Source organism: Primulina tabacum, chromosome 8, assembly GCF_025594145.1.
Source record: "Primulina tabacum isolate GXHZ01 chromosome 8, ASM2559414v2, whole genome shotgun sequence".
NCBI lineage: Eukaryota > Viridiplantae > Streptophyta > Magnoliopsida > Lamiales > Gesneriaceae > Primulina > Primulina tabacum.
Window position 1 is genome coordinate 1,029,426 of NC_134557.1, and position 17,464 is coordinate 1,046,889.

At 34.7% G+C, this 17,464-nt stretch overlaps 1 protein-coding gene, 1 long non-coding RNA gene and 1 other non-coding gene across 4 annotated transcripts; 1 reads left to right on the forward strand and 2 right to left on the reverse strand.

The window, feature by feature from the left end:
• Window positions 1-541: 541 nt before the first annotated feature.
• On the reverse strand, window positions 542-623 carry TRNAS-AGA (transfer RNA serine (anticodon AGA)). Its single transcript has one exon. It is a non-coding gene; the product is annotated as a tRNA-Ser (tRNA).
• Window positions 624-4,385: 3,762 nt separating this feature from the next.
• On the forward strand, window positions 4,386-11,090 carry LOC142552699 (protein ESMERALDA 1-like). Of its 2 annotated transcripts, XR_012821857.1 has the most exons (11): window positions 4,386-4,401; window positions 5,257-5,836; window positions 6,700-6,769; window positions 7,115-7,182; window positions 7,286-7,374; window positions 7,655-7,852; window positions 8,504-8,708; window positions 8,785-8,952; window positions 9,662-9,829; window positions 9,987-10,163; window positions 10,513-11,090. XR_012821857.1 is itself a non-coding variant. In XM_075662465.1 (10 exons), exons 1-10 carry the CDS (start codon window positions 5,471-5,473, stop codon window positions 10,667-10,669), a joined length of 1,680 nt encoding a protein of 559 aa, XP_075518580.1. In that variant the 5' UTR covers window positions 5,208-5,470; the 3' UTR covers window positions 10,670-11,090. The 2 variants fall into 2 exon arrangements, 1 of the variants encoding a protein (XP_075518580.1); XM_075662465.1 differs by lacking the exon at window positions 4,386-4,401 and having other exon boundaries at window positions 5,208-5,836; window positions 9,973-10,163.
• Window positions 11,091-11,144: 54 nt separating this feature from the next.
• LOC142552700 (uncharacterized) lies at window positions 11,145-11,525 on the reverse strand. Its single transcript, XR_012821858.1, has 2 exons — window positions 11,402-11,525; window positions 11,145-11,308 (listed from the first exon to the last, which is right to left on the reverse strand). It is a non-coding gene; the product is annotated as an uncharacterized LOC142552700 (long non-coding RNA).
• Between the last annotated feature and the right edge of the window lie 5,939 nt (window positions 11,526-17,464).

The window sequence follows — 17,464 nt, forward strand, 5'->3', positions numbered from 1 at the left end:
ATCGAGAAATATAAGCAATCGGGGAAAGCACTTAAAATTTTTAAGAACAGGTTATTATGAATTTTGACACTTTCAAATCGAGAAAAGTTGGTTTATAGAGAGCATTCTGGCAACCCTGTCTATGTTCAATAATTTTAGAATATCTTTACAGTATATATAGCTTAGATGGTACAAGTCGAGTTGCCAAATCCGCCAATCCGATCCGAGACAGATTGGATTTGGCCGGCCAAAAACCGTAATGTGGTGGGCCAATCCATGGGTCGACCTATATTTGACAGGTTAAAAAATCTTCAACTCAATCTATCCCAAGACGGATTGCGGTTTAAGAGGTTATCTCATCTTTAAATGGGTTGAAAATATTTTAACTTGGCACACCTAAGCTCCCAACTCACGCGGGTTAACAACATCGAGTTTTCTTCATGATCATAATTTTTTATAATTCCGCAGGACACACTAACAAAAAGTAGTAAACATAATTGTGAGACTACCCATGTCACTTTTAGAAAGAAAATGAAAAGACAGAATATTATAATTTAAAAAACGTGGTCGGCAGGATTCGAACCTGCGCGGGCAGAGCCCACATGATTTCTAGTCATGCCCGATAACCACTCCGGCACGACCACTTGTTGATATGCGTTTTATATTAATAATATAAGAATAAAAAACCTCAATTCAAAAGATTCTAGCCTATCTATTTATCACGATAGAGGTCCCCTTATACTAACTAGTCTTCCCACTTTCTGAATCACAGAGAATTACTGGCAAGCGCATTAAAGTGACATCCCATTATTACCATTCCAAGATTATATTCTGTGTTCATCTTCCCTTTCATTTTCTCGAAAACAAGTAAGACCACTTCTTACAACTATTTTAAGATTCTGTTTTCCCGAAGAAAGAAAAATCATCCAACCAATTCAACATATCACTGGATTATTTAATGACTTCAATTTCATACTCTGTTTATTTATTGATTATAGATTCTGCTCAAAACTTTTTGGCTACAAAAAGTAAATGTGATATTGTGGACTCTCTTCTTATCCTCACAAATAAAGCTTGTAATTTTTTCAAGATCTCACATATCTTGAAGGTTGGACATATGTCAAGTCATCACACACACACACACACACACACATATTAATATATACATACGTGTCGGAGAACAGCAAAGCATGCCTCTTGTAATATAAATTCCTAAAAAAATCATCTTTGATACATCAGATATCCAGATTCCAACTCTTAGGCACCACCAGCCTCAAAAAAAAGAAAAATCTTAGGCACCACCTTCTTTGCATATTCCTACAATGGCCTACGCCAAAAGTGGGGTTTGTTTTATATGGATTTTACGTTGGGTGGTATTGTGGGACAAGTCATATGCTAGATTTTTACCTTGTGATTGATCTTTGAAAGAATAAAAGAATATGGTCCTCTCCCCCCAATTATTTTTCAACAAGATGATGGAGGTTATCCATCCGTTTTTCCTTTTATGAGCCAGGCCAGACATGAGGATTAAGAAGACAATTTTTGGGTTACTTTATTTTACAACCTGTGATATATATATATACATTTTCTATAATGTAATGATTGTTTAATCATGTACTTTATAGATGTAAGTGTAAATTTGGTACTTCCTCTATATAGTCTAAAATATATAATTTTAGTCTATATAAGTATTGTCTTCAAATTGATGGAGCAGGTGAACAATTAACCAACGATCACGAGTTCAATTATTTCTATCAACACTTTATCGAACGAGCATGCCGTGCATAGTTTGTCCAATATTGTTTATCTGATTAACGAGATTTGTAGACTACTTTGTGACTCAATTTGTAACAAATAGCATCGGTTGCGAAATTTCATGTCATCAAAATATATATATATATATATATATATATATATATATATATATATATATATATATATATAATTTAATTCCGAAGTTGACGAAAAGAAAAAAGTTAATAGCCATCTAAAGTGGGAAATATATGGGGACTAGGGTAGGAAGTTTGGTGGTTAATTTAATAGTTTTGAATGGAAATACGAAGTTCTCATCGGTCGTATTTTGTGAGACATATCTCTTATTTGGGTCATCAATGAAAAAATATGATTTTTTATGCCAAGAATATTACTTTTTATTGTGAATATCGGTAGGGTTGACCCGTCTTACAGATAATAATTCGTGAGACCGTCACACAAGAAACGTACTTTTGAAAGATTGATTATCCATTATTCGATCTGAGGCGGGCAACTCTTCATAATTTTTATAAAAATAATATAGCTCAATCGGATCAAATTCTCCCTAAATTAAAGTATATTTACATTATTGTGAATTATTTTTATTATTTTTATTATTTTTATTATTATTATTATTATTGTATGAAAAGGATTGATCAAGTTATTTACCTAAATGATTGAATTTGTAATTGATTGGACAAATAACCAAATCAAGATATCAAATTATTGAACCTATGATTTGCCAAGGTTTCCTACTTTCCTTTCTAAATCAAAACCGACAACATCTAAAAAATAAAATCAAAAGTTATTTGAAAAATAAAAAATGCAAAAACTATTCAATAAAACTAATAAAAATAGAAAGTACCTAATTTTTTTAACTTTACATAAATATTTATGATAAATAAAAAATAAAAATAAAAACACATTATGCCTAATATAACGTAATAGACTACTTAGTGCACATACATACAAACACACACAAGCCACCACCAAGGAGTTGCATATGGACATAAACCGAGGAGTCGTAATTTTTATTATGGAAATTTTAATTCAAATTTTTTTTTAAAACATCAACTTACATATATAAAATATATACGAGAATGTAAGAGGGTTGTTGCGTACACATATCACCCCATCTCATGTCCATTGTTCTTCGTTTCTTCACACAACTTCTTTTAATATCTATTGTTTGTCGTTTTACAAAAAATTATAATTGATTATAACATTGTAATTCAATTTTTTTAAATCATATAGCAGCACAAACAACATGCATTTGTCACTCCCATGACATCGCATTTATTGCATCTCAATATATATATACACAAAAGATTTGATTTCTCATTATGTCTTCCATGGAGGCTTGAGTTGGTTTTAAGCCCAAAATGAGTAAATTCAGTTATCGGCTTTTACGTAGCGTTGGGCCCAATGTTGTAAGTGGGTTCACTTGGATCCTATGGATATTTTTCCAAAACCCTTGCCACATTTAGAACTTCTTCCTCTTTTATAACTACTGGATCCTTAACCACGTTCACCTTTTGAAGCTTGCTCGAAAAACCTGACCTATTCAATCTAAGACATGGCTGAAAGGTTGATCCCAGCTCTTTCTTGTAGAGGATATCTTGCCATTATAAAAAAACAACCGCTGCTATTCTACAATCAGAAAAAACACCTAAGCTACATTTTTTCCCCTTTTTTGGGAGGATTATGTTACTGCTGTGGGACGATGGCTGTATAATGTGGGATTTTGTGGGTTTGTTCTACAGTTGAATTCTGCAAAAGTGGTTGTTTCTCTTTCCTGAATATGGTGGTACCCAAGCCAAAATGGATGGATGATAGGGCAAGATGATTTTTGGTATACTAGCTCTGTTTTGGTATTTAGTGAGGTTAAAAACGTTCTTTGAGGCAGTATTGCTTTGTGCGCAAATTGGCATTAAAGCTTAACTAGAGTTGAAGAATCTCGAGTTTGTATTATCTTGATGCAGACCTTTTGAGAACCAGCTAATGAGATTCCTTGGAAACGGAATTGAGAAAATTCCATTTTATGGTGATATATGTTTAAACTTTTTGATTTTTTGTTCAGTGTATTGTTCGTGTTACTTTACCTTCATGCTGATCTACAAGTGGTGCTGATTCTGGATTCTTTGATGACTGGATGTGATAGAATAAATCTGTGCATTTAGCCCCCTTGTCAAAATTTCTGTGCCGGATGATTGCTCATGAATCTCTGAACAATGAAGCTAGTGAGAAATGAGAAAGAAAGACTACAAAATGATAGTAGTTTGGACTATATGGTCAATGAAGCAGTCCGTATTCTCATATAATCCTTTAGCCAAAGATTGAATTTGTACACATTCCGCATCTTGATACTGTGATACTCATTTTCAGATGTGTTCAATTACAAGAAAAAATTAGGGTCGAATCTTGGAAACTTAAGCGTGCTGTCATCAGTAAATCGGACAAATCAGATATTACTGTGGTCGAAGATTATGACGGATGTATGATTGCGGTTGAACGGGAGTTTCCACGTATGGTGAATGATCAACGTGTTCAACTGACAATTATTTCGAACATCAAGAAAAACTCTCTTATGGAATTGGGAAGTGGCTTGGGATGAGGAAATCCATGGGATCTTTGGCAGCTATGCTTAAAGTTTTTAGAGGATCTATCGAGGTAACTCAGTCCTTAATAAGATGAGGAGTGTTGTTCTTATAGCTACAGTTTACATTTTTTGGAATGCAAGAAATCGTGCTGTGTTTGAGAGCGAGAAACCAGATGTTGAAGTCATAGTTAAGAATATTAAAATTTTATGCTTTCTTTGTATTCTCACAATAATTTCAATTATTGATGATTTGTAGTAGCATAGGAGGTTTCGAACCTATGATAACTTTTCTTCTGGGAATGTCGATTTCAGTTATTGATGACTTATGATAGCGTATGCAAGATTTCGAACCCACGATAAATTTTTTTTGGCAATGTCCAGATGTACATGCACTGTCTTTTTACCTTAAATCCAAATGGCATAGTACATATTCTTGAATCTGTTGTAGAGCTGTCATGTTTCGGTGTAGGTATGCTGAACTATATACATGTGCGTGCCGTACGGCGGAGGGTCTAACTTAAATTTCTTACCAAAAAACAAACTCTTCTACCACCGGATCCATCTGTACATGAAATACGTCATGTTCTACATTCTTAGAATATATTTAGAAAAGCGTCGTCAGCGTGCACATAAAGATACCTATGACTTTTAATTCTCTCCATCCTAAACAAACCATTTAATATTAATATTTATTTTAAAGGTTTAATGATATATGTACTGAGCCAATAATTATCAGTTTTTTTCTTTTTAAAAATGAGTTGCTATTCAATAATTTATCAATACAATATTTAGCTTGTGGCAGCTGTAAGTTGTACAGTAACATGTGAAATGATAAAAAAAAAATTGAGTCAATTATGATATAGAAATATATAATTACAAATGTTAATCCAATAATTGAACACTAAACACTTGCTAAAATAATGCAGAGAGAGGGATCTCAGCCTGGAACCCAAACAAGCCCTATTCCTGCTTCACTCCCTCTCCTCCTCGGCTTTCTTTCCCAGTCGCAGTTCCTTGCGAATCTTCATCAGAGCACGTGCCTACTCCCCTCGCGTCACGTGCCCACCATTTTTACGCTTTTCCTCTGTTCATGATTTCAATCATTTCCCGCAATGATAATGCTGTGAAGAAAAGAGAGCGATGCAAGCTTACAATCGTCTACCCACCAGCGGAAACAGCAGCCCTTCCTCGCCGCCAGCGTCGCCAGTTTCCCGCTCGCCGCGTTACCGCCACCGCTCATCCAGACCTTCCCGAGCCGCCGCGCCCAAGACACTCGCGCAGCGTCTCACGTGGATCGTTCTCTCCGTCCTTTTAAAACGGCAGGGGATTTTTCTGTTCGCTCCGCTGCTGTATATTGGTGGGATGCTGTTTTATATGGGAACGGTGTCGTTTGATGTCGTCCCTGTTATTAAGCCCAGGCCTGCACCCGGGTCGGTTTATCGAAGCCCGCAGCTGTACGAGAAGGTCCGCGCTGAAATGGACTCCGATAATTCCTATGGCGATGCGGTTAGTGGGATTATTTTTATTTTTTAAAAAAGAAACGGTGATGTAACCGGAATTTATGTGTTTTATGTTCTTGATAGTGACCTGGCTGTTTGGTTATTTTGAAACATTTTTCTTTTTCGTTTCCTATTGGTACATGAGTCATTAGTCTTTGCTTAATACAATTCAAACTGGAGCTTGGAATTTCCATGGCACATTAGCTTTTGACAATATAATTTTTTATATGGTACGGCGAAATGTTGAGATGAATTTAGCAATTTGATCGAGTACAAAAGGGAGTGTCATTATTTTGAGCATCTGTGCTCTAAGCTTTCTGTTGTTGAGATCTCTGAATCACTTCAATTGTTTCTGCTTGGTGTGGCTAATGGATATGATTTGATGTCCGCATTTACGTTGTTTTCTTTGCTGGATTCGCTTCAATCGGCTATATCTCTTTGACTCATTATAATGTGCAAGGTTTTCCATTTTATTATGATGGTTTCTACTGGCTGATTCAGAAAAATTGAATTGAGTAAAAAGAATGGCTATAATGGGGTATTATATATTGGAGAAGAAAAAGATCCAAAATTTCACACCAAAACGTTGGTTATTATTTTTCTTCACATCCTGATTGTGTTACTATGTGACATTTAAAGTATTATTGATCCATGTTAGGAGATTGATGTAGAAGGGATATTGTATTAGGTTATGTTTATCGGGTGTATGAATAAGTTAAGTTACTCAATATTTTAATATGCCTTTAAATGACAAATTACGTTTGCTGGGAGAATATAAGTTGCAATTCTCTTTTACTTTTCTTGTACCTAAAAATGTCTCTTATTTTTTCTGCTAAGTTTTATTTATAGAAATCTTTGATTACTTTGTAGATATCAACTATATGGAAACACTCTTATAAAGGTGGTGAATGGAGGCCGTGCATCAACAAGTCCATGGAAGGTTCTAAACTTTCTCATCATGAGAAATTTTACATTCTCTGTATTTGTTTTTCTCTAAACATCAGATGATACAAATCTAAATAGTAGACATGAATGGAGGTAATGTAGTCAGGATGTTAATGGTTCCCTAATCTTATTTTGATCACGGTGTTGATTCCTCCTTTTTTTATTCTGTATTGATTCCTCCATTTTGTTTTTAACATCTTATATTCGCTTCTGTGCGATTATATGAATCTGTTCTTATGGAAAGAGATTAAGATGTGTATGTTAAGTTACATTTAAATCTGTTCTTTAGGAATGAGATTGAGATGTGTATGTTAAGCAGTAGATCTACTTATTGTTGCAGGCTTGCACGAGTCAAATGGATATATTTTTGTCGAGGCCAATGGTGGTTTGAATCAACAGAGAACGTCGGTATGCTTCGTCAACATCATGAATTCCTTTTTTACTGCAGTTTGTGCTTTCATATTTTTGCGTTTGTTGACATGCTATTTCTCATTGGGGCTGGCGCTTCCAGATATGCAATGCGGTGGCTGTGGCAGGTTACCTAAATGCAACTCTTGTGATTCCGAACTTCCACTTTCACAGTATTTGGAGAGATCCAAGGTGGGTATTTTTATTATCTGTGTCAAATCTTGCTGCCAAAAACTATTGCTATCAACTTTTTTTCCAAAAAAATTGGGGCATACATGAAAACGATATCCGATAACAAAGAAAATAAGTTACTCTATATGAGTTTGAAGTTACTTGGCTTCTCTTCTCTAAATACTTTTCTTATATCAAGAAATTGTTGATCAAATTTCGTGGAAATTTTTTAAGGTGCATCATTTTTTTCTTGTTTCAAAGATATTGCTGTCTGTGTCTCATATACCGTTTCTGTGTGCAGCAAATTTGGTGACATATACGATGAAGATTTTTTTATGAAAACCCTGGAAAATGATGTCCGGATAGTAAAAACTGTTCCAGGGTACGTAATGGAGCGATTTGACTATAACATGAGCAACGTGCACAACTTCAGGATAAAAGCATGGTCATCCATCCAGTATTATAGAAGTACAGTACTTCCCAAGTTGCTAGAAGAAAAGTGAGTCCTTCTGGCTAGTTGTTCTCATTCTTTGCCTCTCTGTGTAATGTGTTCTGTGGCAAGTAATGAATCGGAAATTGTCTTTAACTTACATAGATGATTACTTACATCCTGATGGATATAGCTTCAAAACTGAAATACGTACAGTATTTGAGTTTTCAATGAGTCATATGACATCTCAGTGTGAATATTTTTACCATCTGCTTGTTCCCTTTTCTTCTCTCTTCTTTTACAATTGTTGCTTTTCCCCTTTTTCCTTGTTTCGTTTTTTCTCTGGGTTCGTGTGGTGCATGATGACTGTCTTAGATTCCTTTTAGTTATATTTCAGCAAGTACATGTGGGAATGAGCATGATCAACGTGAAGCAAACTATAAGAGCTGGATACTGATGATATTGGAGCTTTCCTTATTTCCTTCTCCTATTGCCTATACTTTCATTGACATTAAGGCAATTCTGTCTCATTTTCTAGCTTAAGTCCTGTTGCATTTTCTCTTTTGAGCATTTGTCTGTCTGTTATTGTTTAGAATATTTATCTCCTTTTTGTGTAATTAGTATCTTTTCTCACTCATTCTTTTTCATTACAAATGCTTGAACATTTTTACGTAGTTTTTCAAATTTAAAGTTTCTACCATTTGTAACTGGTCAATTCAGGATTATAAGGATTTCACCCTTTGCAAATCGACTATCTTTTGATGCTCCTTCGGTGGTACAACGACTTAGATGCTTGGCAAATTATCAAGCTCTAAGGTTTTCGAATCCAATATTAACTTTAGGCGAATCTTTGGTTGCAAGAATGAAAGAACGAAGTGCAAATAATAGTGGCAAGTATGTCTCTGTTCATCTTCGATTTGAGGAGGTTAGTTGGGGTGGATTAGGACATTCTTTGAGCTGAACACTTGCAAAAGCAAAGTGCTGAATATCTTCTTCTTTAGGATATGGTTGCCTTCTCTTGTTGTATATATGATGGTGGGAAGCAAGAAAAAATTGACATGGATGCTGCAAGAGAACGAGGCTGGAAGGGAAAATTTACTAAACCTGGTCGAGTCATCCGTCCTGGAGCCATCAGATTAAACGGGAAATGTCCCTTAACACCTTTAGAGGTATTATTATCTTTTTCACCATCTTTCAGTTTCCTTTTTATATTTCTTTGCTAGCAAATTTGTTTCTGATTAACCATGAAACTTCTCTATATTTTCTATTATACGGCTGCAGGGCATTGATTACCTACGTAGATACCACAAGTTTTTCGAGTTTATAAAAAGACATTGTGGTCTTTTTAAATGAGCCAATCATGACTTGTTAAATTTCGGAGTAATTTTTTTTAAAATATTGAATAACCAATCTCTTCATTTCAAGCCTAAGATATGAAAAAACATTTATCAAAATGATTTTGTTTAGTTGACATTTTGTCCTTGCGAATGTTTAAAACACCTACTACGTCGTCGTTATTCTATTTTTTTTGTTAATCAATTTGATTGCAAAATTTGTTAAATGGCAAATTGTATGTCATGTATAATTTTTAATATTTTAAAGAATATAATAAATATAAATTACTCGAGTAAATACAATCACAAAAAAATATTGCACTGTTAGTAATTGGGGTGTTACAACAGTTTTATTTCTCAATTCACTAAAAGAGTTGTGTGCCAGGAAGCAAAGTTAGGTTGCGGAGAATTGTGGGGAATTATGATAGTTTTGCATCTTTTCAGCATCCATCACAATACTTCCATTTGTATATTGTTAACCTTTTTTTCCTTTGCGATATATATAGTCTCTCTGTTTAATCCTTGAATGCCCATCATTGATTAGGTAGGTCTGATGCTACGAGGGATGGGCTTCGACAAAAGTACGTCTATTTATTTAGCATCTGGAAGGATATACGACTCTGAAAGGAACATGGCTCCGCTGCTGGAAATGTTTCCGTTACTGCAGACAAAAGAGATGCTGGCATCTGCTGAGGAACTAGCTCCATTTCAGGTCTAAATCTAAGCAAAAATTGGTTCTACATCTTTGTTCTCCAACTCAACATCTTTGTTCTCCAACTCATGAGAGTACTTTTTGTATTCACTTCTGATTCATCCCACTCTGTGACACTTTTGACTCAAGTTGCTTATTTTCAGAATTACTCTTCCAGAATGGCTGCTATAGACTACACTGTTTGTCTTCACAGTGAAGTATTTGTTACCACTCAAGGTGGAAATTTCCCTCATTTCCTTCTGGGGCATCGAAGATATCAGTATGGTGGTCACTCACGAACAATTAGGCCTGACAAGAGGAAGTTGGCACTATTATTTGACAATCCAAATATTGGGTAATACTTTTAGTTTCCCAAATGTTTGCGACTTGGTGTTATGAAAATCCAGGTGGTGGTTTCACCACAACTTTTTTTTTCGTTGTCGATAAATCTATGGTTCTTTTTTGGTTTGTTTTTAACCTTGTTATCTAGTATGTCAATTTTGAAGTATATTTGTACCTGTTTATTAATTATTATATGACGCTTATTTGAATTCTGATGACACCACGCTTTGCTACACAATTTCAATGAAATGCTATTTTTTAGCATGGAAGCTAATAGTTTTACCTTTGTCACTTGAATTTCTCTTTTCTTTTTTTCTTTTTTCATATTATAATACATATTTTTTCTTGATTCTTTGTCCCAGATGGAAAAGTTTCAAGAAGCACATGCTTAATATGCGCGGACACAGTGATTCAAAAGGTATAGAACTGAAGAGACCGAATGACTCTATCTATTCACTTCCATGTCCAGATTGCATGTGCAAATTGAACAAGTCCGAAGATTCAAGATCGGTGACATGAATTTTGCAGTGATAGAACCAGATAAGTTGTTTTGTTCCCATCTTTTGCGCGGTTGCATCCTGGCAAACCACTTTATCTTGTTTGCGATTAGTTCATTTTTTGCCATTCCTTTTGGAGGAACGGCAGATACTCGAATTTTGGAACGGCTAAAGGCGTCCGTTCTCTGGCACCTGTTATCCAGGCATTAATAATCCGTCAATTCTTTGTCTCAGCTGTTGTAGTTAACAAGCTGTGGGGTGATAGTTGATACAAGAGGCCGTTAGGGATGATATTTCTGCGCTCTTACTGTACATTAGTGAGCTGTTCTTGACTAGACTAGGGCTAACAGGATTCACAGTTTTGAAATTTAATCCAAGTGTACAAGCCATTAGAAGCAGAACGAACAGGATTCATTCATTCAAGTTCCCAGTTGTGTTCATTATTAATTGCGTTGATTTTTACCTCTAAGATTGCAACTTTCTTTTTTCTTTTGTTAAATTTTTCCTCATGAAATCACGTACTATGACAAAGGGGACTAAGCATTTTTTTAGAATTAATCCATGTTGTAATCAAGGGTAAATTTGAGCTCATGGAGAATGAAGAGTCACTCAAGATTCAGTCAGGTCAACATGTGAACTAAGAAACTCTTAATTAGGTAAACTTTACTTTAACTATTTTATTGTCATAATTATCATATTTTGCCTTTAATTTTTCGCATAAATCTCATTTTCGTGACAGCTATGCAGGGCGGACTATGTAAGAAATTTTCAAGTATATATATATTTATGTGTGTGTGGTGTGAGTTGGGGGTGGAGAACGCAACAGTTGAGCGTTGAACCTGAGACTTCGTCCCATACTTCTGTGTCAAATGAGCGGCAAGTCTTCCATTAAGTGTATGTATTCTCATTCATTACTCAACCTCAAGTGAATGTAGAATTTTGTTGGTGATGCGGGAGCAGGCAGGTCAGAAGCCAGGGCAACACCTTCTGAAACTTCTGTATCTTCATTCTCTAGATTCTGTCTAAAGATTGCATGGTCGGTCTCTTGACAGTAGCTACTGTTATTTATCCAACATATATAATGATTTAATTATTATTTAAAATAAATAACAACATTAACCACCATTTGATCTTTTCCATATTATTAAATAATTTATTGTGTTTAGTTTTTCTAAACACAGAAATATGAGTGGATGTGACCACCCAAATATTAGGCATGCACATTTCCATCAGTTAGAACATAAAACAAATTATGGAACCCTTTCGTCAATTGTGTGGTAAGAAACTAAAAAAATCGTAGTCAACTCTAAACTTGGTTCGATGATTTCTTGTAACACCGTCTTCCTCTTCGATGGGATCAAGAAGTTCGCAATTATTAATGTTTCCAACTGGAAACATCTGAAGAATTCGATTGTTTCTTGAATACCTCCTTCAAAATTCTTTAAATCATCATTCTTTGACGGCATGAATATTCTAATTAAGATTTAGTGCAGAAAACGAGTTCTCATTTTCTTGGGATGAATAAATTATTTCCGCAGAAATTGGAGTGGGAAACATACAAGTAGACAGGTCCAACTTGCAACATGTATATTTTTTTTTTCCTGCTGTCTTCGGCTGCAAACTCAATTCATAACGTGTCATTTATCCAACCGTTTCACATTCGGATTCTACTGTTCTTATGTTTAGATACAGAACCCTGCAAAAAATATTTGAACACTTAATGAAAAACTGAGCCATTTTTGCACTTTTCCCAAGAAACTCTAAGCTTTTCGTGACAAAAGAGCCAACAGAATGTGTAAAATGCAGGTTTTGGTGACTGTTCTTTTACCATCGTACAAAGCCAACCCTTTTTCAAATGTTTCTTAGTTTAGTTTTTTATAATATAGTACAAGTTGAACTGGACGATCATCCAATCGTGTATAATCTTTGGTTTTTCTTCCTATATTAGTTTCGTTTTCCAAGAATGTTAACCACCATCGCAAATGAAAATGTAGGTTTATTTTAAAGCTATATTATATGACAACGATTTAAATTAAGTTTTGAGATGCATATAGACGCTCGTTATCCTGGTTACTAGTCATGTCATGTAAGTGTGTTTCCTTGACCACTTCTGAATAAACTTCTGTGGTACCAGATCAATTAATTAGCTAGGGTAGACAAGACAACAAATTTCTTGATATTGAGGAACACATACGGACCTCTGAAGGTGTACCGCCGTTTGAGCGGCAACCCATTTTCTTGGGATGTTAGCTTTGCATGTATTTCTTACTAAAACCTGTATATCAAACCAGGCTGTGGTAAATTCTAAATCTTTACATCAATTCTTTCAAAAAAAGACACATAACAATGAATGAATGGTACTGTAACAAACATGCTTGCCATTACTTGCATGCATGCACATGTTTTTCTATACTAGAAGGTCAAACAGAATTTAACTCGATCAGTTCCATCGTTACTCGTAAAACTCGGTCAACATTCAAATTTCAAACCTGACTTGTGTGTGTTTAATCTAGATTTTTTTGCACTCACACCAACCATTTTTTCTTAGCTCCTTATTTTTCTTATATGGATAACATGTTTTGCTTAGCTGTTTCTTTGGGTTCAACACAATCCATCTGTTTAGCTGATAACAACTCGAGCTACCGGCGTTTCTTCTGCCTCTCTCTTGCCTTGTGGTTTTCAAACCAATAAAACACATTTTTGCCCTCTATTTTACCAAATCTTCGAAGCCTGCCAGCAATTTGATTGATCTGTTCAGCCGTTGGAGTTTTGATTTCTCGTCTGTACATTTCTTCGAGTGCCTGTAATTGTTCTGGAGTTGGGTTCCATCTTGTGCTCGCTAATGGCAATGCATCATAACCTTCTGCACCTTACAAATGGCCAGGACGGAATCGGAATCTTGATTATGGGAAGAGATCATGTTCATGGTTTGTTAATAAAAATTATACGAATTTTGAATTTTCTTTTACATTTGAAAGGCGACTGTTTTATATGTATCCGGATACCATAAGCCACGTCAACCGGTATATAATGTCCATATACCATAAGGCCGGGTAACGAAACTAAAAATCACAGTAGATATTTGTGTGTGTGGTTGAAGAATGAAGTACCTGTAAGGATATTGGGGTAACAAGGGGTTGGAATGGCAGATAATTTGCCTCTCATTGTTCCTGTGCTGCTACTAATCGGCGCAATATTCAATCGTCGTCTTCAGATCTTTGGAATGATAATTAGGCTCCACCATCCACATTGTGAGTGAATTTGATTGTTTGTGACGATCTCTTTTTATAATGCAAATTTGTGCTGCATGTATAGGTGATGGGTTTATGTCAACTTGAAGAGGGTACGTCGTTCTTATTGCTAATTAACAATAAAATATATTCTCCCTGCCCTGCCCAGCCCAAGAAATGTAGGCATATAGGGTGTCTGAGATTCAGGGAGAAAGACATAACAGGAAACAAACGAAATGAATGGTGGACGAGGATTGTGTTTTGAAGAATAGACTAGTAAAAGGACTAGGTTGACCTATACATATTCATATATACACTCAGATGCACTCGAACAGTCGCTCCTCAACTGTTACATGTGAGCATATAGACATCTGTTTTGTTCATATTAATCCACGTCTTATGTAGTTGTCTTGTAATTCATTGGACATTAAACTTTTAAATTTTAGATGAGGTTTCAACCTCATTGTAATAAAAACTACTTTCCTCGACTCAAAAAAAATCAAATAGTTCATGTTGTTTGCCCTCGACAGTTCCTTGGAGGATTTTAGGTTAATTTTATAGGACCTAAAACTATTTGAATGTGGATAAATCTGAAAATATCCATGAACTTCAAGAAAAATCCAACTATATATTAGAAAATATATAAGGAGATTGTATCAAATAAAGTTGAAAATGTCAAATTATGATTCGTGCAACCCGTGTGAAAATATAAGGTAAATCCAGATAAATTTTAGCTTATTTTACGCGTATTTTTGGAGGGTTAAATTTGAACAAGTGAGCAAATATTCCAAAGAGGAATGAGCAAATGAGAGGCAGAATTCGAATTAAAAGCGATGTGACAATGATGATATAATGACAAGTACTATATTATTGTGACTTCAATGTCAATATTTATCTTGCAATTCATCATAACAAATAAAAAAAATACGGTCATTGTTATTATATTTTTAGGCTACGTTTGGTTGGAGGATAAAATAATGAAATGATTAAGAGAGAAATGATAAAAAAAATGATTGAAGTAGATAAGAATAAAATAATATTATGTTTGGTATGATTTTTAAGAATGAGATAAATAATAATCTTTTGATGAATTGACAAAATTGCCCTTCCAGTTTTGTGGCGGTGATCGGCGGTTGTTGGCCGGCCGGAAGCGATGGCGGCGGTGGTCGGCGACGGTCGGAGGTCGGCGGGAGGCGGCGGCTGGCGGTCGGTGTATGGAAGTGGTGGTGAGTTTGAATTTAGGAGAAATGTAAAATTGAAAAAATATGATGTATTAAGAGTGGGATAAATAATCCTAGGGGCGAGGAGTGATTATGTTATCACACCTAATATAACCTAATCATTCATATGAGGGATAGACTTGGTTAAATAATCACCCCTACCAAATATGTGATTATGTGGGTTAAAAAAAATAAACCCACCTAATCACCCCTAACAAACGCACCGTTAGAAGATTATTATTATTATGAATAATGTCTGCAGCAAAGGTTGCACAGATCGTATAGAAAGCACAAGAAAATTAATATTTAATACAACATATAGTCCTAGTTAAACTAAGGTTAGTTAGAAAGTGGCATTAATGTTCATGCAAATCCCCTGTCCATATTTAGGAAATATATACCAACGCTGGCTTACTAGCTACTCCAAGACTCAAGAGCTTGTCAAACTAAAAAAGGCTTGAGCAATCCGCTGCAGGTTTCAAGAAATCATGGGATTACTGTAAACATGATGAGATATGATATGTGCATCCTAAACCATGGGTAAATGGATCAAATCCTTAAAGATGAAATTTATTTTACATATACCTCCATCATTCCTGTGCAGACTGCTGAAACCAGCAGAGGCTGTGCTGGTAAAATCAACGCGGATGCAGCCATCGCAACTTTGGGTTTCAGTTGCTTCAGCAAAGTTAGAAAAAACGGATTCAGAAAAATTAAAAAAGCCACGAATTGAACATCATTCCTAGAAAATTTTAAAATTTGTACTATTTTGGCCTTTCAGAAGATCAAGGACACATAACACCACTGCAAGAAGCCATCTTCCCTGACTTCTTAGTGAGAAACTATTCAATTTTCTAGTTATAACTTTTTTCGGTTCGCTCAATCGAATGAAATTGCAATGGCTCCAAATAGGTAGCCTTTTCGAGAAGATACAAATCTAATAAAACTTCGAGTATCACAGTTGTGCTAAGCAAGGGCTCGACGTATTGAAAGCAAGCTACACAGACATAATTATTTTAATAAATTATCCAAAGTTAGCTTCTTGTCAATAATTTCCCGTGTCAAGTAAATGTTTATTTGAATCAGTGGAGATAGTGTTTCTAATTTTACCATGTTTCCAAGCATAACTCTCTACGCCGTGTTAATATTTTTTTCGTATAAATGTTTATGCTCACTACGCTCGCCATTGTTATCATCGTGAAATAGCTAACTCGACTGAGAGATCTCTTCAACTTCCCTTTTGAAGCATGATTTAAACCAGAGGCACCACTTCTCCGATTAAAGAATTTGCATGCATCTTAAAGTTGAGATTTTTCTACATCATCACCAAAGCAAGAGATAGTAGAACCAAAAAAATTATGGGAGAGGCAAACCTGGCAAGCAGAGTTGGTTTTCTAATTTAAATATTTTTTGATTAAAAAAAACAAAATTCAATATGTCGACTTCTTCTTATGCAGATGCTTTCTTTCTTAATTTCCTTTATAGTTATAAACTGATAAAAAAATCTCAATTATTTCTGATAGACATGATGCTTAAATATTTATTAATTGATTACACATACATACGTATTTTTTATACATATAATCGTAATTTTGTATATTTTTCAAGTACAAAATAATAAAAAATAATAATAAAAATCATGATCATTGCTGACAGATGATATTATATATCTTTGACCATATGTTAAATAATTGTAGAACTCTGATCAGTTTCTTGTCTCATTGTGTATAGGTTTACCTGTCATTCCAATTGCTCAATTATACATATATATACACACACATTATACACTCAGACGCGCGCGCGCACACATTATACACTCAGACACACACATTATACACTCAGACGCGCACACACACACATTACACACATAATGTTCTAATGTTACTTATAATTATTATGGTCATATCATATTTACTACATATTTATTATAGAAACTGTAATGTAATATTTCTCTGATAATCAAGAGTGAATTGGTGTTAGTAACTAACGTAGTGTGTTATATAATATATGCTATCGATGTAATGTTCAAGTCATTTTAGAAAATGAAAACAGTATAAGGATTATTTTGTAAAACTTTTAATTAATTATGTAGACCAGCAATGTTTTTAGATTCATTCCACGTTCCTTCGACATTTGCTAGTGTTTAAATATTTATCTTCCTAATGATATCTACTATGTTTGGTGTGTAGGATAGGATAACTAATTGGATTGATGACAAAACTTAAGGTAAGGATATATAATGTGTAGTGATGAAGAATATTTTGTTTGGTAAAATTTTAACGAGTATGATAAATTTTACATTTTTTGTTGTTGAGACAAAAATACCCTAAACTAACATTGATGACAATTTGGTATATAAAATGATAT

Coding starts and splice junctions, on each gene's coding strand:
- LOC142552699 (XM_075662465.1), top strand. CDS start 5,471: ATGCAAGCTTACAATCGTCTACCCACCAGCGGAAACAGCAGCCCTTCC. Junction 7,853..8,503: donor CCCAAGTTGCTAGAAGAAAA/GTGAGTCCTTCT, acceptor TGGTCAATTCAG/GATTATAAGGATTTCACCCT. Junction 8,709..8,784: donor TTCATCTTCGATTTGAGGAG/GTTAGTTGGGGT, acceptor CTTCTTCTTTAG/GATATGGTTGCCTTCTCTTG.